General features: G+C 33.1%; 5 protein-coding genes and 1 pseudogene across 10 annotated transcripts in view; 3 read left to right on the top strand and 3 right to left on the bottom strand.

Moving 5' to 3' along the window:
* The window catches only part of LOC104709637 (branched-chain-amino-acid aminotransferase-like protein 1), a 4,158-nt gene extending 3,428 nt beyond the window's left edge, over window positions 1-730 (bottom strand). The window contains exons 1-4 of the mRNA XM_010426233.2: window positions 549-730; window positions 278-376; window positions 109-180; window positions 1-34 (exon numbers count right to left, since the gene is read on the bottom strand). The exon at window positions 1-34 is cut by the window's left edge and continues 89 nt beyond it. Coding sequence (XP_010424535.1) covers window positions 1-34; window positions 109-180; window positions 278-376; window positions 549-626 — 283 coding nt within the window. The 5' untranslated portion in view covers window positions 627-730. The remainder of the gene's footprint in view (window positions 35-108; window positions 181-277; window positions 377-548) is intronic.
* Window positions 2,055-4,717, top strand: LOC104709492 (GDSL esterase/lipase At3g05180-like). Its single transcript, XM_010426111.1, has 5 exons — window positions 2,055-2,355; window positions 2,601-2,801; window positions 3,462-3,628; window positions 4,021-4,291; window positions 4,373-4,717. Exons 1-5 carry the CDS (start codon window positions 2,109-2,111, stop codon window positions 4,615-4,617), a joined length of 1,131 nt encoding a protein of 376 aa, XP_010424413.1. The 5' UTR covers window positions 2,055-2,108; the 3' UTR covers window positions 4,618-4,717.
* On the bottom strand, window positions 4,674-6,604 carry LOC104709565 (phosphoglycerate mutase-like protein AT74). 2 transcript variants are annotated; one of them, XM_019244492.1, is made up of 3 exons: window positions 6,515-6,604; window positions 5,880-6,332; window positions 4,674-5,458 (listed from the first exon to the last, which is right to left on the bottom strand). In XM_019244492.1, the coding sequence occupies exons 2-3, from the start codon at window positions 6,325-6,327 to the stop codon at window positions 4,962-4,964; spliced, it is 945 nt and encodes a 314-aa protein (XP_019100037.1). In that variant the 5' UTR covers window positions 6,328-6,332; window positions 6,515-6,604; the 3' UTR covers window positions 4,674-4,961. The 2 variants fall into 2 exon arrangements, with proteins under 2 accessions (XP_019100037.1, XP_010424476.1); XM_010426174.2 differs by having other exon boundaries at window positions 5,880-6,604.
* Window positions 7,424-9,214, bottom strand: LOC104709412 (annotated as a pseudogene).
* LOC104709332 (sugar transporter ERD6-like 11) lies at window positions 11,468-16,879 on the top strand. Its single transcript, XM_010425988.2, has 18 exons — window positions 11,468-11,741; window positions 11,838-11,900; window positions 12,690-12,779; window positions 12,956-13,015; window positions 13,118-13,183; window positions 14,164-14,229; window positions 14,334-14,409; window positions 14,535-14,599; window positions 14,712-14,804; window positions 14,978-15,058; window positions 15,154-15,238; window positions 15,348-15,391; window positions 15,489-15,551; window positions 15,640-15,699; window positions 15,864-15,917; window positions 16,037-16,096; window positions 16,218-16,332; window positions 16,621-16,879. The coding sequence occupies exons 1-18, from the start codon at window positions 11,595-11,597 to the stop codon at window positions 16,740-16,742; spliced, it is 1,410 nt and encodes a 469-aa protein (XP_010424290.1). The 5' UTR covers window positions 11,468-11,594; the 3' UTR covers window positions 16,743-16,879.
* The window catches only part of LOC104709246 (sugar transporter ERD6-like 10), a 5,755-nt gene continuing 1,128 nt past the window's right edge, over window positions 17,660-22,286 (top strand). The window contains exons 1-15 of one of the 5 annotated variants that reach the window (XM_019244461.1): window positions 17,660-18,043; window positions 18,178-18,240; window positions 18,828-18,917; window positions 19,072-19,131; window positions 19,232-19,297; window positions 20,547-20,612; window positions 20,702-20,777; window positions 20,920-20,984; window positions 21,108-21,200; window positions 21,284-21,364; window positions 21,488-21,572; window positions 21,657-21,700; window positions 21,793-21,840; window positions 21,961-22,020; window positions 22,140-22,193. In XM_019244461.1, coding sequence (XP_019100006.1) covers window positions 17,927-18,043; window positions 18,178-18,240; window positions 18,828-18,917; window positions 19,072-19,131; window positions 19,232-19,297; window positions 20,547-20,612; window positions 20,702-20,777; window positions 20,920-20,984; window positions 21,108-21,200; window positions 21,284-21,364; window positions 21,488-21,572; window positions 21,657-21,700; window positions 21,793-21,840; window positions 21,961-22,020; window positions 22,140-22,193 — 1,068 coding nt within the window. In that variant the 5' untranslated portion in view covers window positions 17,660-17,926. Of the gene's footprint in view, window positions 18,596-18,827; window positions 18,918-19,071; window positions 19,132-19,231; window positions 19,298-20,546; window positions 20,613-20,701; window positions 20,778-20,919; window positions 20,985-21,107; window positions 21,201-21,283; window positions 21,365-21,487; window positions 21,573-21,656; window positions 21,701-21,792; window positions 21,841-21,960; window positions 22,021-22,139; window positions 22,194-22,286 lie in introns of all 5 variants that reach the window. The other 4 variants (XM_019244469.1, XM_019244462.1, XM_019244465.1 and 1 more) reach the window with 4 other exon arrangements.

Raw genomic sequence — 22,286 nt, 5'->3', positions numbered from 1 at the left:
AAAAAAAAAAAAAAAAAAAAAACAGAACAATAGACTATCTTTTAGACAATTGACAACAAAGACTGTGTGAAAATATGATTCTTGAAGTTTTTCAAACAGTGTTTTCACCTTACAATACCGGTACTTCTTTGATCCTGATCCATATATGACATCTTTCACAACTTTATCTCCATTGCACTCCTATTTCAATTACAAGGCTGAAAATTAAACTTGGTTTACTCAAAGAAAGACTAGTAAGGCTAAATGCGAATCAGGTACTAAATATAGAGAGACATACCATCTTGGAGAGAACATCGTCTCTGTATGGCCTATCAAAACCTGTAGCTTTAAGAAAAGCTGCATATAATGGCTCATCGACAACTTCAGTATCATCTCTCTGAAAATATGGACACAACATCAAATTCCAAAAGAAGACCAAAGCGTTTCCACAGTGACTGTTTCTAGGGATCTCATGTTTTTGGATGATCATAAACTTTAGAGCTAACATTCATATTCTTAGATAAATAAATTGTCAAGAAAATAGAAAAAAAAAAGAGTTGGGAAGATACCTGAGAAAAGGAGTACATGAGGCTGGTGCTGAGAGATCTTGGTGCAGACCATGAGTGAATCACCTCTGGTTCTGTCATTGAAGACGGTGATCAAACCAAAGCGGAACTCTCAACTCTGGTCTCTGTGATTACAAGTTTAGTTATTAATAATACCACTAAAGTAAGTGAACTAGTGAAGTGTAAAGTGTGTCAATATAACAACACCACCATAACCTCCCAAAAAGATAATAACGACAAGAATTTGGACAGAAACCTTGCACGCATCTCAATTATTTTTTTTTTTAATCTTTTTTTTGTATAATGTTGCTTGGAATTTAGTAAGAAAAAAAGATACTCCTACCAACTTTGTGTTGCCACTAAAATAGAATAGAAGCGCTTGAAAATAACGTAAGAGATCCCAATTTAATAGTATAGATAGGGAATCGTGGTTGAATAATCGGAATTCGTCATCCCCACTGTAACTGTTGGTGGTTTCCTCATCGTTACATTGCCTTTTCAAAAATTCCGATTATCTGGACACGATATGGCGAAGCCCCGGCGAGATTTTTGGTAGAGAACCTAAAACAGTAAAAAAAGGATACTGGGCTTACCAGGCCTTATTGGGCCAAACCTAAACGACACGCACCTATATGCAAATTACCTCTTTAACTATGAGAGCTTAATTAATTAATGCCTGGATCTATTCACCACATTGATACAACAGTTCCAGATTAAGAATAGTGATTTTGACATCAGAAATTTTCTATCATATATATATTTTAGACACTGCATTCCCTTTTCTTTTCTGTTTTTTTTTTTTTTAATATAAATTGTTATGCAATCTTATTATATATATAAAATTTATCTTCGACTTTTTATTTTAAAAAATTATAATCGCATGTTGATACTTATGTAAATGATTCCTCTCCCAATTGGCTCTTTTTATATTTGTTGTTAAAGAAAAAAAAATTATATATATATATATAAGTATCACGTTTGATCTTTTGATATAATAAAATATATATATATATATATAAACAAAATTCAAAAGGGGATAGGAAACCATAAGCCTTTCACGTTTGCTCACGCAGACACGCATGAAATAGTTTGGTCTAATGGGTGATAAAATAAATACTTTTAATGCAAAGTCAGTAGTATACACAATCATAAAGACTTAAGATCCAAGTCAAGATCATTTGCAGACACTTATCTTATCTTCAGACCATAAAACCACCCGTACGTTGATAATCTCTACTCATAATGGTTCTAAGTCTAATTAAGACCGTTAATTTTAATATATCGAGCCTTATCAAACTGATGTGTGATTCCTTGTATAAAAAAACAAAAGATTGTCACGAGAGGACTTTGATCATTTTGTTTCTTTTCATATTTCCAACCAAAATACATTCCCACTTTCAATAATTACTACACTCACGCACGTATACATACAAAGATATATATGACGTATTTTACATTTTTTTTTTAATTATCTATGGATACAAATGTATGCAGTTTATATATATATAAATGTGTATTTGTATGATTTAATGAGAAGACCAAAAATAAATTGACTAAGCAGCCATGGAAAACCTTTTTCTTACATTATCACTATTTGTAGCCATCTCTCATACTCTGCCTCATCTCGCCGGTTCTTTTCCGATTTCTCATAATTTTCCGGCGGTTTTCAACTTCGGAGACTCTAACTCTGACACCGGAGAACTCACATCCGGTCTTGGATTCCTTCTCCAGCCTTCCTATGGACAAACCTACTTCAAACCTCCATCTTCCGGAAGATTTTGTAATGGACGTCTCATCGTCGATTTTCTACGTAATCTCATCATTCATCGTTTCTATATATATATATATATATATATATATATATTTTTTTTTACTAGAAGTGTTGCAAGAATTACAACAAACTAGTCGACTGAAAAACATGACTTTTGATATAACGCTGTTTTCACGCTCATGTAACTTACCCATTGTGAGGTGGTGGTATATATGGAGTCTTACTTATGAATGATAAATTAATTAACATGACAAGTTTTTGAATGGGCTTTTATGTTTTTGTAGTGGAAGCAATTGATCGGCCCTATTTGAGACCTTATTTAGATTCGATAAGCCGACAAAGTTACCGGAGAGGCTGCAATTTTGCAGCGGCTGGGTCAACGATTCAGAAGGCAAATGCTGCATCGTATAGCCCCTTTGGTTTTGGTGTTCAAGTCTCTCAATTCATCACCTTTAAGTCCAAAGTCATTCAACTGATACATCAAGGTAAATAAAGATCATATTATACCAAAATTTTAATCATCAACAATTTAGACTTTAGTTGAAGACCTTTAGTACCGAGGACCCAAATATGCTACCTTGGTCTGTCCAAACGAACATTTCTTAAGGTTGGCATAGAACTGGTTTTGTTGAAGTAGCCGAAGAACAATTTCCAAGTGTTGCAGATGCTCCTCGAGGCTTGGGCTGTATACTAGGATATCATCAAAAAATACCAGCACGAACCTGCGGAGATAGGGTCTAAACAGGTCGTTCATCACACTCTGGAAGGTGGATGGAGCATTGGTAAGGCCGAAAGGCATCACCAAGAATTCATAGTGTCCTTGGTGCGTCTTGAAGGCTGTCTTGGCCACATCACTACTCCTGACCCGTATCTGGTGATACCCCGACTTGAGATCCAGCTTGGAAAAGACCACTGCACCATTAAGCTCATCTAGAAGTTCTTCAATCACAGGAATAGGGTACCGATATGGAACCGTCACCGTGTTCAATGCCCTGTAGTCCACGCAAAACCTCCATCCTCCATCTTTTTTCTTCACTAATAGCACCGGACTGGAGTAGAGACTCACGCTAGGGCGAATGATGTGTGCATCCAACATCTCCTGGATCAGTTTCTCTATTTCATTAATTTGATCTTTTGTTTTTCAGATGAAGAGCTCGAAAAATACTTACCGTCCGAATATTATTTCAAAAATGGATTATATATGTTTGACATCGGACAAAATGATCTTGCCGGAGCATTTTACTCCAAGACATTTGATCAAGTTCTTGCTCTGATTCCTACAATCTTGGATATATTTCAAGATGGAATAACGGTCAGTGTTTTTGCATGAATCTTTTCCTTTGTTTAATTAAAACATACTTAGTTCAGCTGGCGAAAATTATTAGATCAGGTTAGTTGTCACTAAGTTTGAAAACAACAATATATTAGATGAAACGATATTATACGATTTGTTACATTTGTAACATGAATAATAAATAAATAAAAACATGAATAATCAAATGTTTTCGGATTGAAAAATGTATGGAGAGATATATATCAGTTATTCAAAATAAGATGATTTAATTTGTGTGCAAGTAATTTGAGAATTGAGAGTATTTGAATTTTATATGAGAAATAGGTTTAAGTACCTAAACCAAGTCATATAAGTATTACCACTCTTATTAAACTTTGTTTACTGATTTTTTTTAATATATATATATATAGAGATTATATGCAGAAGGAGCAAGAAATTTTTGGATACACAACACAGGGCCACTTGGGTGTTTGGCTCAAGTTGTGTCACTATTTGGGAAAGACAAATCAAAGCTTGATGAGTTTGGTTGTGTCAGTGACCATAACCAAGCTGCTCAGCTTTTCAATTTGCAGCTTAATGGTCTTTTCAAAAAACTACCTCAACTATATCCCGGTTCCCATTTCACATACGTAGATATCTTCTCGATCAAATCCGACCTCATTCTGAATCATTCCAAATACGGTACACGTATTATTATTAGTTCACTCTTCTGATTAGAAAGTATTAGTTCACTGTTTGAAACCTTTTCTGGTCTGATAATAGGTTTTGATCATTCGATAATGGTATGCTGTGGAACGGGAGGACCGCCACTGAACTTCGATGATCAGGTTGGTTGCGGTGAGACAGCAACATCAAATGGTACAATAAAAACCGCCAAACCTTGCATTGATAGCTCTAAATATGTTAGCTGGGACGGCATTCACTACACTGAAGCTGCAAACCGGTTTGTTACGCTACACATTCTCACCGGTAAATACTCTGAGACGGTGTCGTCTCAAAATCTATAGCAATGTAACTGAGAAATTTACCATTATCATTTTCCTTATGCAGACATAATAAAAACTGATTAAATGGATCATTTCCAATAATTCAAGATTTCTTAGCCAACATATAAAGGGAACATTTTTTTTGTAACTTTCTTTCACAAAGACAAGTGCTTTGACACAAGAAAATGAATCTTCAAACTTTCATGTAATGGGTGTTATAAAGATGTGTATCTATAGACCAGATACAAGTTTGTACACACTTTTCCACCAACTAAGAAATCAGAGAGCTTTATCAAAATCCAATTTTTGTCCAAATTCTGTAGTTAATGGTCTCTTCTCATGTATCCTTTTGTTCTGTAAAATTATCAGCAGCACTTTCCATTGTATAACTCTGCCTCATTGTTATATTCTGAACTCGTTAGCAGATTTACTCTTTTCCCCTCTACTTCATCTTCTTCTTCTTCAGTGGGCTCAGCCTCGCACTCTTGATCCGAATCTGTCATATGATCGAAGAAATCACCAAAATACCACTTACAATCATCTTTCCATTCGCCTTTATGTGCGTTAACCCGCCATTTCTGATCTGCAATCATCTCTGGTGACAATCCCCAGGCCGTCAACTCTTCCTCTGTGTGATGAATCGCCAAGCTATAATCACCTCCCTGTCCTAATTCCATAACTCTGATCTCGCTGTTCCCGGGATTGTTTAGTCCCTCAAATTGTTCCACGGTCCACTTGAACCATTTCATCAGAAACACGCGCGATGTTAAGCCGTGGGAGACAATCACAAAGTTCAGCTCATGACTCGGATTGATGTGTAGTCTGTTCATGTCGATGTCTCTCCATAGAGACTCTAGGAAACCTGTCAAAGAAAACGCAAAAATATCGAATCTTGAGTTCATTCACACAAAAGCAAAGAGAAGACAAAACGACAGCAGCAATGAGGTGAGCTATATATGCTTTTGCCAAGCCTCTAATTTTATTCAAGACCACAACTTCAAAACCGCAAAACAGAGTTTCAGCAAAATATAACAGAATGGATCAGAGACTTCATGACAACTGAATGTAACAATCTAAAGATGTGATCAGAAACATAACATCAAGCAACCAATTCAATCAATCTAAAGGTTGTGAGATCGATTTGGTTTATAGTAATTGTTCTGTTACTCAACCAAAATATTCATTTGCCACTTTCACAGGCCAGGATCTGAATTCTGAATCCAGCTTAGCTAAACTAATCAATCACCACAGATCAGAAAATATGGAAGGAAGGGAAAACATACTGGAGACGCGATCGAAGACGTCGGCGGCGGATTCACCTTCCGGGAAGCGATAGAAAAAGCGGCCAAATCGTTCTCTGACCTTTTTGGTGGCTCTCATACGCTCTTTAACCTGGAAATTCCCAAAATCCTGTTCCCTAATCCGACATTCCTCGCGAACACCAATCACACGGCGACGGGAGAAGGAGCGTCCGATCTCACGGAGCGTAGATCGGGTACGATCGTAAGGAGAAACGTAGAAGTAGACACGCCACTCGGGGGAAGAAGGATTGGAGGAAATCAAGGCGTGGAGACGAGCTCCAGCTTCCTGAGCCTGAAGCAAACCGGAATCGGTTAACTGGATCTTGTGATCCGGAGTCGTTGTGTATGCCGCTGTGTCTAGATTCCCTTCCGATTCACCGTGCCGTACAAGGATGATCCTCTTCGGTAGCAATTTATTCTCCGGACTCATCGAATCTGAGAGAGAGAGAGAGATACACAATTTTTCTTAGGGTTTGGTTTTTTTTTTTCTTCCTCCTCGGAATCTGAGAGAAATTTGCCAAAACTCAAAATTGGATTGTCAAGTAGAATCGTTCATCTTCTTCATCCTCCAGATATTAGATTATGGGTAATATGTGTTAGTGGTTCGTTTGCATTACCTTCTTGCTCAAGCTTAAGCACCCCCACCACCCCAAAACCAAACAAGAGAGACACTTTCAATTTCTTTTCTGTTTTTTTTGTTAACTAAATTATATTATATGTACGTAATATTTTTAAGCCTAAAGTAAAATAACAAAGTGTGTTTTGTAAAATTTGTATTTTATTTCTGTTTTTTTTTTTTTTTTTTTACAGTAAAGTAAGTAGAGAGAGATTAAACAACAACTACAACGAAAGATTCCAATATCATAAACAGATTTACGAAATTGTATGATTAAGTAATTATAATATTATCCACGTCTGCTCCATTACACCTGATAAATTAAAGTTTTATATGCTTTTATTATTAAAATACAGATTTAAAGGAATGTGGAGAGTTTTTGTAATTGGGTGGAACAAGATTTGATAATGTCAAAATGGCGTCGAACAAGTCGATATTGTTCGTTTCTTTCTCAAGAGTGTATATTATTATTGAACAAGCCAAACAAACCACTAACGGTTTACAAGGATGATTAGTATAACGAGAGTCCAAAAGTTCGGTTTCTTTCTTGTGTGCCCTCTCTTCCGTTGACTTGCTTCATGATCTCTGTTGTCCACATTGGGCTTCCGGTTATACTTATTGTGAATGTAACCTAGGTTTATTGTACTTTGTGTACGTTTACGGCGTAATCAATTAACGTAAGACAATCTCAGCTTCTTCACGCTTTCTTGTGGTTGTCGCGTCTTTGGATTTGATTCGAGAGGGACTCAAGAATGCGGGTCAAGAGGTTAAGCTTGCTTACGCATTTTAGAGAGACAAGCTACGATTGGGTTTTTTACTTCTTGCCTAATAAGAATCATTTCCATAACGTCATCATGGTTGGCTGAGGTTTCTGAGTTTGTAAAGGCGGTGTTAAAGAAAGAAAGGAGGCTACTTAAAACAGAGCCAATTCAATGTATTGATGGACAAAAGTTTAAAAAGAAGGAAACAAAAAAGAAACCCTCGGTTGCTTTTGTTTTATTTCAAGTGTGTCCACGCGACGCAACACCGAAAATGGCAAAGTTGTACTGAAAGAAGAATCAACAAGTTCTGCATTTTGCGTGCCACTTCCTTTTCTTTCTTCATTTCCTCAATGATGTAAACTTTGTTTCTGAAGGCTTTCTCCATCGACTCTAGCTCCACCGCATAGGATTCTGTTCCAATTTCTCGCTTCTGTTGCTCGCCAGTCAGTCCATTTTCTCGGCTCGGTAATTCACACAACACAGATGCACTTCTCTTTAGCATCGCCAAGTTGCGCTCTGCTCCATTCCAGCGACTTCTACTTTTGTTTTCAGAGCACCCATAGCTTCTTCGAGCCGTACGCGATCCTCTTCGAATATAGCCTTTACGATCTTCAATGATTCACATTGACTCTCCAAAATATTCTGTGCTGTGAGCAAACTCTCGCCCTCAATCTCCTCTGTAGCTGTTGTTTCAGCCGTCTTCTTTGATTTTAAAACCATTGCCTGAAGATCCTCTACATGCCTCTTCTCCTCAACAAGTGCTTTATCAGCTTCTTCTCTCTTGAGCTCAACTTGCGCAAGGGAATTGCTTAGCTGACCAACTTTGCAGCTAAGCTTTTCATTAATTTTGGTTTGAGAATCACAATCCTTTTGCAGCACAGCAACAGTGTGCGCTAGCTCATCAGCCTTTTGATTCAGCTCAAAAAGCTTTGCCTCCCGACCAATCTTGTCCTTGTTTACCACTTCGATCAACACTTCTCTCATCTCCCTCTCCTTCACCAATTTATCGTTTTCAGATTTCAATTTCCCAATCACAGTCTCCAAATCAGATTCTTTCTCCTCCAACCGAACAACACACTCCTTCAACCGATTCGCTTCCTCACTCTGCAAATCAAACCGGTTCTTGATTAAGTCCCTCTCATCACAGACCTTCCTAACCTCTTCCGTCTCCATCTCAACCTTACCCATAAGCTCATTTCTTTCCCCTCTCAAAACCCTAATCTCGCTCTCCCCATCACTCTTCTCTCTCATCAACCTCTCTAATTCAACACCTATCTCTCTAACCCGGGATTCAATAAGATCAAAAACCGGACCCAATTCAATCTTCAACCCGAAATTCTCATCACTCACCTGTTCTAGCGAATCGTCCTGAACTGATCTCTTCTGCGTAAACTGTTTGACAAGGACGGCGTGAAGAGACTTCAAGATCTGGAACTTCTCCTCCAAACACCCGTACGTGTTCTTCCATGGAAGACTCGATTTCTTTCCCGTTACCGGTGCCGTTACGCTTACGCGACGCATCCTAGTTAGCGGTGCCGTAACCTTTACCGACGCTTTGTCCATTGATTAGGGTTTTGAGAGAGAGCTAGAAACGAAACGTTTTCTGTTTTGTTTTGTTTTGTTTTATGGTGGCGAAGATTAGGTAAAGAGAATCAGATCGTTGAGAGAATTTCGGTGTGTTATTCATTGATCATTTACAACTACATATAGACTCCACAATCTGATATCTAGGAGTATCTACAGAAATATATGCTTCGGAGCCTGTTGAGTGCCATTTGTAAACCAATCCCATTCCCAATATGTATTAGGGTTTTGATTCCTCAGTTTCAGATGTCATCTCTTTTTAAAAAAAAAAACTACTAATGATTTGGTTAAAGATCAGAAAATATGTGCACGTGGCCTTGCCTTCATTTGCCAATTTTTTTGTGAGGCCTTAAGAAAAAAACACATATCATGTAAAAGAGTTTAGTATTAAAATTTCAGATATAATAATGTCTTTATGTAGGATACAAAAAGATTTCCATCAAAAATACGATGAAAGAAGAGAGACAACGAAAGAATGAGATTTTTCTCGATTAATGATTTAGTCATCAAGTCCAGTTGTAAGAAAGATATGTATGTCACTATTACGGCCACAAAAGGAAAATTTTTGAGTTACAACGTATCTAACATGTCTTGTTCAATAAAAGTATTGGTATAAAAGGTTGCGTTTGGAAAACACCAACAATAAACTTTTAATAGCTTGGCAAATTTTGGATAGTGGAAATGGATATATTTCTTGTCCTTTTCACTTTTTTTTTTTTTAATGATTCCTTTCAGACCTTTTCTTTAATCTCAAAATTAATCATTACGTTGATGAACAAGCCTTAGCTAAAAAGATTAAAAACCATCTGATTGCTGTTTGGAACGGGCTTCGTTTTGGAAGACTTCATGTATATATTCTTCTTATGGGAAATTCAAATCTTCTAAGTATACAATAAGTGGTCCTGAAAGAGAAGATTCATGAATGCATATACAAAACCGAGTTTTTCGACTCAATTGGTACTTACTCGTTAATGATTATGAAGGACCGCAAAAGGAGCCAATATTTACAACGAATGAGTATGGGTGGTAGTGGTAGTGTGGTACACAAATTGACAATCCTATATATCAACACTATTAATTGCTACTGAGAGCGATCAAAAATAACGTGTGATTAGACATATGGGATACTGGGATGGGCATTGGATTTGGTGGGATGGGGTGGGGTCTCACTTGTTCCCACCAATGCTTTGATACTTATCTGACTCTCCACCATATTCAACAATCAATCATTCATGTTCAAACACCCACAAGAAAAAAAGAAAAAAATTCATTCATATCAATGATATGAAGAATGATATAATACCGTATGATGACGCAAAATAAAGTGATGTTGTTATTTGTTTTACCAGCAGCAGCATCATCATCAGCATGTTGGAAACAGAAACACGTTACACTATCACTATGCTTGGCTTTACCTATAATTTAGCGAGTTAGTTAATATATCTCCCGTTTCAAGTTTTCTACTTTAGAGTCTTCGTTTTCTCAACTAACTCTCATACATATATAGTCTTCACCGATATCAAAAATAATAAAAATATAAAATAATCACAATGACATGTTCATTTGTAAACCATTCTTTGTTTAAAAAGAGTTCTAGGAACTAATATTCTCCGGATCAAAAAAAGATACTTAAGGCACAAATATTCCTTTACCTCAAAAAAAAAAAAAAAAAGAATTTATCCAGTAACTTTCGGCATGTCTATTTCTATATGTTTTAAAAAATACTCTCCGTTGATTAATATATGCGTATCATCAAGTTGACAAACAAGTTTTTAAATAACACTAGTTTTAAAAAAAAAACTATTGGGGATTTATTTATTATGTGAATATGTTTGTATAGTGAAACAAAAAAGGTAAAAACATAACTGTAAATCTATCTTCATAAACGGTAACCAAATTTAACGGATATCTTGGTCTTTTTTTATATAATTTTGTACTGTCATAGTCTCATAGAGTTTTTTTCCTTTTTAGAATATACGTGCATATATTTATTATTTAATAAACAACCCTCTTTTTCAACTTATTTTTTAAACAACGCTCATTTAAAAAAATATTAGGGATGTTCGTAAAATAATTTGAGTATTAAATTTTTTGAAAAATAGAACTGTCAATTTAATGAACGGTACATAAGCAAGTACAGCGGATATGTCATATTCTGGTCAATTTTGGTAGCCTTTATTTACAAGTACATGTATTTATTTCTAATTTTGTAACGCTCCTGACATGAATGTGTAACACGTTGGACTTGAGTAATTTGGATAGTCTTCAACCATGTTTTAAAGGTATACTAATAAGTTAAATTATGAAATAAATAATATTCTTATTACATAACTTTAATCAAAATATTAATTACCTATACAAAAAAAATACATAAACTATTAGAACTAATACAAAGAAAAAAGAACGTGCAACTTGTATCCAGCACAGATAATGAGCCAAATTCACTTAAGAAAGTTGTCATTATTATCTTAGTACAAAGGAACGACCAAACTCGAAATTATTGGAAGGTAAGTTAATACTATATTCAAGATCCCAATTCTATATATCAAGCCCACTTGTCCAAATTATGAAGTGATTAAACCTTACAAGTAAACTCTCTGTCTCTCCCTCCCTCTCATCTCTCTCTCTCTCTCTCTCTCTCTCTCTCTCTCTCTCTCTCCAATATCAAAATCAAGAAGATATATTCTTGTTTCTTTCTAGGGGGGAGATCTTTGGAAAGAGAACAAAATCGTAAGAATGGTGGTGGAGGAGGAGGAGAACAGAGGCATGGAGGAAGGGCTTCTTCTTCCTCACCAGAACGACAGAGATGATCGTCATGTAACAGCTTGTGTGATTCTCAGCACTTTTGTCGCTGTTTGTAGTTCCTTCAGCTATGGATGTGCTGTGAGTTTCTTAATTTCTCTCTTTAATTAATTACTCTCGATTTCCTTTTCTTTGATGGATTTTTTGTTATTCCTGTAATTTCTTGGACGTTGTTAGGCTGGTTATACTTCAGGCGCTGAGACTGCTATCATGAAGGAGTTAGACCTTTCTATGGCACAGGTACGAATCTTTTACTTAACAGTTAACATTGATACCCCAAAAAATAAACAAGTATCGATTTTTTTTGTTTTTCCTTTGTAGCTTTTATCACTATATTGTAGTAATACCCAATTAATCATGCTCAAAATGCATAATTACTTGTTGAATTAAAACATCAGCTGCTTGTAATTTTTTTTCTTTGTATGGAGTTCTAAACTATGAGACCCTCACCCAACAAGCCAGGTTGGTACGAAGATAATGAAATTGATAATATCTGTATGCAGTTACGTATAAAGACATCACTGATCACTGATAAATAATAATAACTCGCTTTCGCAACTGAAAATAGTAGTAGTAAATTGTGGTTCATAGTTTTGACTTAAGAGTATAGAAACTTTGTTGGGAAATACATTTGACTACTGAGAGACATCTCTGTTCTGTACACAAACGACTTTGAGAGATGCATATGTGATACGTAACTTAATATTTAAAAAAATGAATATAGTTAAAAATTAAGTATATAGCTGTATTTTAAAATTATATTAGTAATCTCGTTATTATTTTAGGTATCGAATATGGTACTAGCTTTCTGACAAATTTCATATGATATTTAAACTAATCAAAAGAATACACGAGCGCTTACTTACCTAAGAAATAAACAATCTAATTAAACAAGTGATTAAATATATATGTAGTGTTTGTAATAATAATATTTAATAGAGACAAAACAAAATTAGCATTTAAAATATGACTAACATAATTAAGTGTGCTTGACTCTCAATTTGTTTGTTTGTTATTTGTTTCCCACAGTTTGCAGCGTTTGGTTCCTTCATCAACGTGGGAGGTGCGGTCGGCGCCTTGTTCAGCGGTCAATTGGCAGTCATCCTCGGCAGAAGACGAGTACATTACCGTTTTTACCCTAATTTTCATATAATGAATTATTTAATTATGCACTATGTTAATCTTTTATTTGAAAATGTGTTTAGTAGTACGTAGTATGAGATTCTTCTAATTTTTTGAACCAAAAAAAAAAAAGATTCTAATTTATATTCTTTTTTTTTTGGATGCGATTATAGACTTTGTGGACCTGCGATTTTTTCTGCATTTTTGGCTGGCTCGCCATTGCCTTCGCAAAGGTATAATAAATCCGAAATAAAAACCCTTATTAAATACTAATAACTTGGTTCTTAAAATATCTAATTAATAGATTTGAATTATACTATGTGGGAAACAAAAAGAATGTCTTCTGGCTGGACTTGGGAAGAATTTCCTTGGGCATTGGAGTGGGCTTGATTAGCTACGTGGTAATTACTACTTACTCTATTTACTTTAGCTTTTGTTATTTCATCTACTAGCATCAATATATTAGTATTTTTACAGCAATTTTTGTTCAAAAATTAATTTTGGAAAGTTTTTACATTTAATATCATTTAATGCTTATATTCATATCTAAACAAGTTTAGTTAACTCTCTCTACTATCCTTATAACCAAACAAAATTAAAATACTTTAAATATTCCATATATATAATATTCTAGAATTAATATAGATATTTAGAAGATTTATTCCATATTTAAAAAAAATTATTCTCCTAGCATCTTTTTTTATTTTAAAATTTAAATATAATGCATCATCATATAATACATAAAGTTGATAAAAATTTATATTGTTTCCTGCATATATTGTGATTTGAATTTTTTAAAACGAACATATATTACTCAATTAATATAAAAAATAGATATTGTTTCCTGCATATATTGTGATTTGAATTTTTTCAAACTAACATATATTACTCAATTAATAGAAAAAGTGTGTGTTCAACATGCATATATCGTAAATTTACCGTATATAATAAATTATAGAATTTTAAGAAGTTTATAATTTATAACTGATATATCTAAACTTAATAAAAAATTTAAAATTTTGAAAATACAAACATATTAAATTTTCAAAATAATACAAACAAGTTATATTACATGACGAGTTATATGATATTACATAATACCTCAATAAAGGTTAAATCCTTAATTTACTATTTCAACATCACCAATATAGAATATGTAGAATCAAACTGATTTAATTAAGATTGTATTAAAAAGTTGTTGTGCCGTATACTACAAATTATCAATAAAATTAATAAAAGAATACATTACCAAAAATAATATTAAAATAGTACATTAAAAAAATTAAAAAAAAAACTTGCTCCGGTCATAATCTAGTAGTATTTTTATTTTGGACACATCACTGAAAAGTTGAAAACAACCATTTTAATATCCCAAACGAAGGTCCCTGTATATATTGCGGAAATCACTCCAAAACATGTTCGTGGTGCATTCACTGCTTCAAATCAGGTAACTCTATTATTTTATACTAGTATCTTTTTCTTTTATACAACGTTAGTTTTTTTTTCTTTTAATTGTAACAACCAATTTTTATTTTATTTTTGGTTTAATAGCTTCTTCAAAACAGTGGAGTTTCCCTGATTTATTTCTTTGGGACTGTAATTAATTGGCGGGTAATGGCTATTATAGGTAACGTAATATCTCAAATTGAAAACACGAGTATAGTTTTTCAAACATGTTAGTTTTTTATTTTTTATTTATTCAATATTCATGTACATAATGTCGATTGTATTTATCTCCATTACCCGGTTCAGCTGCTCTTCCATGCGTCCTTCAAGTGATCGGAATATACTATATACCGGAATCTCCGAGATGGCTGGTTGGTTTTTTTCTTTAATATATTGAATTTCGACTATGAGTTTTGACGTAAGTATTTATAGTTTGTACTTCAATCATTAAAAAAAAAAAACTTTTATTGTTTTTTTTTTCAGGCTAAAGTCGGTTCAAGCAAAGAAGTAGAAAGTTCTTTGCATCGACTTAGAGGGAAAGACTTTGATGTTTCAGGTGAATCCGCTGAAATTCAGGTATTTTTTTTTTTGTTAACAAACATTAGCTTTTATTTATTATTTGTATAATTTCTATCTTTTTTTTTGTTAAATTTTTAGTCTAATTTCTTTATAAGTAATTGAGGTTATTTTTTCCCCAAAAAAAAAAAAGATAGTAATAGTGTTTTATACGCTTGCTATGTTTTGTTCAGGTTATGACAAAAATGCTTGAAGAAGATTCAAAGTCCAGTTTCTGTGACATGTTTCAGAAGAAGTATAGACGAACTCTTGTGGTACGGTAACATGTATTGGCGCAATAAGGTTAAAAAGCTAATCATTTTACGTTTGATGAAAGTAACGATTCGGTTTCTATATTAAAAACAAACAGGTTGGAATTGGTCTAATGTTGATACAACAACTATGTGGAGCTAGCGGCATCACATATTATTCAAATGCCATATTTAGAAAATCTGGTTAGAATTTTGTTTCAAAGTCTTAGACTAGTATTTATATACTATATGATTATTACCAGCAATATATAATAATCATCGATATTAATATGCATTTTGCTTCTTTTAACAGGCTTTCCTGAGAGACTTGGATCAATGATATTTGGTGTGTTCGTGGTGCGTATTTTATAATTGTATTTTCTTTATTGAAATCATTTTTCTCAAATCTATTTCGATTATACCTTTACTGATTGTTGTCTTTTACTCTTTGTAGATCCCAAAGTCTTTGGTTGGTCTTATTTTTGTGGATAGATGGGGAAGACGACCACTCCTATTGGTTAGAAAAATAATCTTTGATAAACATTATTGTAGCACAGGACAGTATAATCATTTATTAATATAATCTTTGATAAGCATTATTGTAGGCTTCTGCTGTTGGAATGTCCATCGGGTCCTTGCTTATTGGAGTTAGCTTCACGTTACAGGTTTTTTTTTCTTTCTTTTTTGCTTGTTAAGAGGTCATTGTTATATAGTGTTTTAAGTATATATTAATTGGACTAATATGAGATCACTATCAACACGTATAATGTAAAATACCTCACCTAATAATATGATTTTTAATTCTTTATGATTGTTGTTTCTAATACAGCAAATGAATGTGCTTCCTGAATTGACTGGAGTTTTCGTCTTCGTAAACATTCTGGTAAAATTATAGCTTTTTTTTTAATCAACGATCATTCATTTTCTTATTCATAACTTTTTACATTTGTATTTTTCTGTGGTATTAACTCGTATCACAAATCTTAAATGAAATCTTGTTAGGTCTACTTCGGATTTAGTGCAATCGGTATAGGAGGGTTACCTTGGGTCATTATGTCTGAGGTAAACAACTTTTCTTTTGAAATCTTATAGTATAATAAAGAGTAGAATAAAAATAAAATAGTTTAGCTACTTATGAAAAAAAAGGTTTTATTGTGTTTCTGTTTTTTAATTTTTGTTGCAGATCTTTCCGATAAACATAAAAGTTTCAGCAGGGACGATCGTAGCGTTAACTTCATGGACTAGTGGGTGGTTCGTGAGTTACGCTTTCAACTTCATGTTCGAATGGAGCGCACCAGGTCCTTATTCTCTCTCTATATATAATGATTTTAGTTAAGTTCTTACAAATATTTAAGAGTCGCTTAAAAAAAAAAACACTTAACCACACATAAAAAATAAGAATAAATACGTAAGGTAAAAATACAACTAGAAATACATGTTTTAAAAATCGTTTTCGAAATTTTGACAGTTTTAGAAATGAAAGATGCTTATTTAGAAAATATATCTATTAGATTCAGGTTTTGTTTGATTAAATTCAATAAGCTGACTTTGCGTATTGTTTTGTTGATTATTTATAATTTAAATAGGAACGTTTTATATATTCGCGGCTGTGGGAGGACTGTCATTGATATTTATTTGGATGGTCGTACCGGAAACGAAAGGAAAATCACTGGAAGAGTTACAAGCTTCCCTTACCGGGACAAACTAAATACACATTTACGTTGTAATATATTATTAATATATTGTTTATGAAAAAAATATATAAAATTTATTCGCATATTCTTGATAGTGTTATATATATTAATATATACTATTATACCTTTGCCAAAACAATGGCTTATCTTAGTATTTGGACAACAAATGAATGTCTCACAACTAGGATACATGCCCATTTGTAAATTGTTCTCTATTTCTCGGAAATATATAATCACCCTACTCTTTTATTTCGGATATGCGATGCTCTAGTTGTTGTTTTTTGTTTTTTTTTTTTACACTTATTTACTTTACATTCAGTATCCACCAGATTTTTGGTACATGGGGCATATATATCTGACAGATAATAAAAATACAAATCAATGGAAGAACGTATAATATGGGGCATATCTTTGTTACACAGATTCGACAGTTTCTAAAACGGATTTGCGTAGAACGGTAGTATATATGTTTTGGTTGATCGTTTTGTCGTGTTTCAGATCATGGGTAAAAAAGTTTACAAACTTTATAAAAACGCTGCGTTTTATCTTCTCTCTCAAGATTGTTTTCATTAAATAACAACCGGTACAGTAGCTGGTACATTAAAAGCCGAGTTTATCGCTGATTATGCAATCTCATCTGCTCTTAAATATATAGACAGTAGTATTTCTTTTATTTTTTCGGTTTTCAAAGGATGTACATGTACTATTTTTCAACAATTTCGAGTTAGGGGTTGTCTCTTTGTGAATCGTAAGATAATAATGACAACTTTGAATGTATCCCAAGTGAACTTGGCTCATTATACGTGCTCAATACAAGTTGTACGATTCTTTTGTTTTTTGGGCCTAGCCATTTTTGTTTTGTTTTTACCCCTGTAGTTATAAATTTATTTGGCATTGAGGTGTCCGTCCTATGTTGCAAAGTATCCTGATCGGTCTTTTTCTTCTTCTTCAATAATTTTGATGTTACATCTCGCTACCTAGCTCTCAAGATAATAATAATTGGTTGAAGAAAAAAAAAATAGAAATTCGAAATCGTGTTTTAATAAATAAAGAAGTGTTTGAACCACAGACGTAAATTAAAACACTCTCTCCTCTCTCTCTCTCTCTCTAATCATCCTCTGTTTATTATATCAAATCAAGAAGATTTCTTGCTGTTCTTGGGAGAGAAACTGAAAGAGAAGAGAGATTAAGAGTGGTGATGGAGGAAGGACTTCTTCTTCGGCATCAAAACGACAGAGATAATCCTCGTATCACAACTTGTGTTATCTTCAGCACTTTTGTCGCCGTCTGTAGTTCCTTCAGCTATGGATGTGCTGTGAGTTTCTTAATTTTCAATCTTTACTCTTAATATATTTTATTTTATTTTATTTTATTGATGAATTAATCTTATTGCATTGCATGTAATGTCTTCTTAATTAATCAGACTGATTTAACATATCGGGTTTTTAGAATGGTTATACTTCAGGCGCTGAGACCGCAATGATGAAGGAGTTAGATCTTTCTATGGCACAAGTATTTATCTTTTTTAATTATTTTTATCACGGCTTATTTAATGCCCAATTAATCATGCATGCAATGCACAGTTGCACACAGTTCATAATTATTGTATGAAACATCAGCTGATTGTAAATTTTCTTGCCTGATTAGTGATTATTACTCTCCGTATAAACCATCAGACCCTAACACATAAGGCTCGTCTATATAAAGAAATCGTAGTAGAGAAACTGTGGTTCTTCTGTATACTTAATAATTGTTAGTATTACTATTTATTGTGGTATAAAGTTATGAGTACAGAAAACTTGCTAGGAAATATCTTTTGAGAGACACCTGTACACACACTTTTAGGGAGATGCTGCAACTGTCATACGTAAGTTACATTGGAAATGTGATGTATACGTAGCTGCTTTGGTTCACACAAACAAAAAAAAAGACTGCTTTCAATAAAGTATATAGCTAATTAATGTTTTAAATTTATATTAGTAAATTTGTTCGATTATTCTAGTTATCGAATATGGTACTTTTGAGTTTTGACAAATTCTTTTGAAAAAGGGTTATTGTTTATAAAGATTATTACTATTATTTTTATTTTTTTTGTGCAGTTTTCAGCGTTTGGTTCTTTCCTGAACTTGGGAGGTGCGGTGGGTGCCTTGTTCAGCGGTCAATTGTCAATGATCCTCGGCAGAAGACGAGTGAGTAATCATAGTACATTGAACTATGCTGTTGTTTATTTTTGGTACTAGCTAAGAAAGTAATTTTCGTAGCACTAGCTAGCTAGATTCTAATTTATATTCTTTCTTTCTCTAATTTCTTGTGTGTGCGTGTGTTTGTGGTTAACAATTAAAGACATTGTGGACATGTGATTTGTTCTGCATTTTTGGCTGGCTCTCCATTGCTTTCGCAAAGGTGGAAATACCTAAAACACTTATAACTGATTTCTATATAAATAAATAAATACGTCAAAATATCTAATCATAGATTTTTGAATTTTGTGGAAACAAAAAAGAATGTCTTCTGGTTGGACTTGGGAAGAATTTCCTTGGGCATAGGAGTTGGCTTGATTAGCTACGTGGTAATTATAATTTATTTGTATACTACATTATATATTTTGGAAAAACGTCTTTTTCATACCTAGACAATTACAATATGTTGAATTCATACATCAGACTATTGACTGTGCTTAAACAAATATTAGTTTTAAAATATTTGAATTTCATACATGAATTTTTAATTTTTTGTCTAAATATACATACTGTTAGTATTTCCGTTTAGTCACTATGACGTGGAATCCACATGTACAGAAATATTGAAACGACGTCATTTTGGGTTATGTTGGAAAATAAAAAACTGAAGCAAATCGATTAAGGCTACTATCAAACCCAAGACCTTTTACATACAGAAGAAAGTTAAATACCACTAAGCTACAGAAGCTTTTGTTGTCAATTCAACAAATATATATATATATATATATATATATATATATATATATATATAAATAACAATGGCGGTTCATCTTCTTCAATCTAACCCCACATCTTCTTCCTCGTAGTAACCATGGGAACTATACCCAGAAATCAAACTGTTCCAAGACACAAAATCTCTACCCAAAAATCCCATTATGGCATACATATCCACAAGTGCATTACCTACATACAAATCCGATTCAAAATCCATCTCCAGCATTTGTTCATAAACCAATTCTCCAATCTTCGCACAGGCTTTAATAACCGAAGGAAACCTGTACTCATCAGGAGAAACTCGCCGGAAAACAGAGAAGGAAGAGAGGCAGGTTCACGAAAATGTGGGGTTAGAGAGAAGAAGTTGAACCACTATTATTATTATTATATATAGATATTCGTTGTAATTGTAACAATAGCTTATGTAGCTCAATGGTATATAACTTTCCTTTGTATGTTGAAGGTCTTAGGTTTGATGGTAGCCTTAGTCGATTTGCTTCAATTTTTAATCTTCCAACATAACCCAAAACCGACGTAGTTTCAATATTTCTGTACACGTGGATTCCACGTCATAGTGAATTAACGGAAAAACTAACATAATTACTCATTAAACACGTTTATGTATATTTAGGCACAAAATCGAAAGTTTATGTATATTTAGACAAAAAATCAAAAGTTCATGTATGAAATTCAGATATTTTAAAACTAATGTATGTTTAAGCACAGTCAATAGTCTGATGTATGAATTTAACATATCGTAATTGTCCTGGTATGAAAAAGACGTTTTTCCTATATATTTTATATAACTTCTATCTTATTTCACATTTCTCAAAACAAATATTATCATATTAATTCAAACACAAGGTCCCTGTCTACATTGCGGAAATCACACCAAAACATGTTCGCGGTGCATTTACTTCTTCAACCCAGGTAAGAAGTAAGAAGTTCAGTCTATTACCATCAACGCTTGTTTTTTTCATTTCTATTGTAGCCAACCAGTACCATTTTTGGCTTTGTAGCTTCTTCTAAACATTGAACTCTCACTGGTATATTTTTTTGGGACTGTAATTAATTGGCGGATACTGGCTATTATAGGTAACGAATTATAGCGTCGTAAGACATTCATTCCATTATTTTATTTTTCCAATAATACTTAACTTTTGTTTATTTCAGTATTCTATTAAAGACATATACTGTACTATATATACAAATTGGTTTTACTTAAGTTCTGGTCCAGGTGCTCTTCCATGTTTCATTCAACTGATCGGTATATACTTTATACCGGAGTCTCCAAGATGGTTGGTTAGTATTTTATTTTCTTATACATTTAATATAGATATAAAATTTGACATAAGTATATATAAGTTTTACTTCAATCATTATATATAATATATATATATATATATATATATATATATATTTCAGGCTAAAGTCGGTTCAGGCAAAGAAGTAGAAAGTTCTTTGCATCGACTTAGAGGAAAAGACACTGATGTTTCAGGTGAATCCGCTGAAATTCAGGTATCTGTTATCAAATTAAATTATCAGTATATCTTCTTTATGCAGTACTCATAATTATATATATTTTTTATTATATACTATAGGTTATGACAAAAATGCTTGAAGAAGATTCAAAGTCCAGTTTCTGTGACATGTTTCAGAAGAAGTACAGACGAACTCTTGTGGTATGCTAACATATATAGAGAAGTTCAGAGTGAAAAAGCTATTTATATACTATGATTCTACAGTTGATGGAAGTAATGATTTATTTACATAACTATACCTTTTAATTTTATTTACAAATGCAGATTGGAATCGGTCTAATGTTGATACAACAATTATCTGGAGCTAGCGGTATCACATTTTACTCAAATGCCGTATTTAGAAAAGCTGGTTAGAATTTTTAAAGTCGTATTAGTATTTTGTTTATGATTATCATCGGCAATATATATGCATGTTTTTGCATCTTTTAAACAGGTTTTTCAGAGAGACTTGGGTCAATGATATTTGGTGTCTTCGTGGTGCGTACCTTTACATTAATTTTCTCAAATCTATATTTGATTATACCGTTTATGATTTTTTTTTTTACTCTCTCTAGATCCCAAAAGCTTAGATTGGTATGATACTTGTGGATAAATGGGGAAGACGACCACTCCTATTGGTTAGAAAGACACAGTTAAATAACTTAATTAGTATATACATACCATTGTACAATAATTATTACTGTAATATATATGTTTCGTGTAATTAACTTTTTATGTACTTGTAAACATTATTGTAGGCTTCTGCTGTAGGAATATCCATCGGGTCCTTGCTTATTGGGGTTAGCTTCACGTTACAGGTCTAATAATATTACCCTTAATTAGATTGTAATAACAGTTTAAATATTACACAATCCAATTAATAATATTTATACAGGATATTATTAATTTAATTCCTTTCTGATATGGGAATGAACAGGAAATGAATTTGCTTCCTGAACTGATTCCAGCTTTAGTCTTCATAAACATTCTGGTAAAATAATTCAATTTTGAAACGATCATTCGTGTTTGACAAAAAAAAAAAAAAAAAAAAAAAAAAAAAAAAAAAAAAAAAAAAAAAAAAAAA

Source organism: Camelina sativa, chromosome 1, assembly GCF_000633955.1.
Source record: "Camelina sativa cultivar DH55 chromosome 1, Cs, whole genome shotgun sequence".
Taxonomy (NCBI): Eukaryota; Viridiplantae; Streptophyta; class Magnoliopsida; order Brassicales; family Brassicaceae; genus Camelina; species Camelina sativa.
The sequence above is the reverse complement of the archived record's forward strand: the minus strand, read 5'-3'. Positions and strand labels throughout refer to the sequence as shown.

Excerpts from the sequence above, each read along its gene's own strand:
- LOC104709492 (XM_010426111.1), top strand. The coding sequence starts at position 2,109 with ATGGAAAACCTTTTTCTTACATTATCACTATTTGTAGCCATCTCTCAT. Across the intron at positions 2,356-2,600 it reads TCTCATCGTCGATTTTCTAC|TGGAAGCAATTGATCGGCCC; the intron begins GTAATCTCATCA and ends ATGTTTTTGTAG. Across the intron at positions 4,292-4,372 it reads TCTGAATCATTCCAAATACG|GTTTTGATCATTCGATAATG; the intron begins GTACACGTATTA and ends GTCTGATAATAG.
- LOC104709565 (XM_010426174.2), bottom strand. The coding sequence starts at position 6,327 with ATGAGTCCGGAGAATAAATTGCTACCGAAGAGGATCATCCTTGTACGG. Across the intron at positions 5,459-5,879 it reads CGTCTTCGATCGCGTCTCCA|GTTTCCTAGAGTCTCTATGG; the intron begins GTATGTTTTCCC and ends TTTCTTTGACAG.
- LOC104709332 (XM_010425988.2), top strand. The coding sequence starts at position 11,595 with ATGGTGGTGGAGGAGGAGGAGAACAGAGGCATGGAGGAAGGGCTTCTT. Across the intron at positions 12,780-12,955 it reads TCATCCTCGGCAGAAGACGA|ACTTTGTGGACCTGCGATTT; the intron begins GTACATTACCGT and ends ATGCGATTATAG. Across the intron at positions 13,184-14,163 it reads TGGGCTTGATTAGCTACGTG|GTCCCTGTATATATTGCGGA; the intron begins GTAATTACTACT and ends TCCCAAACGAAG.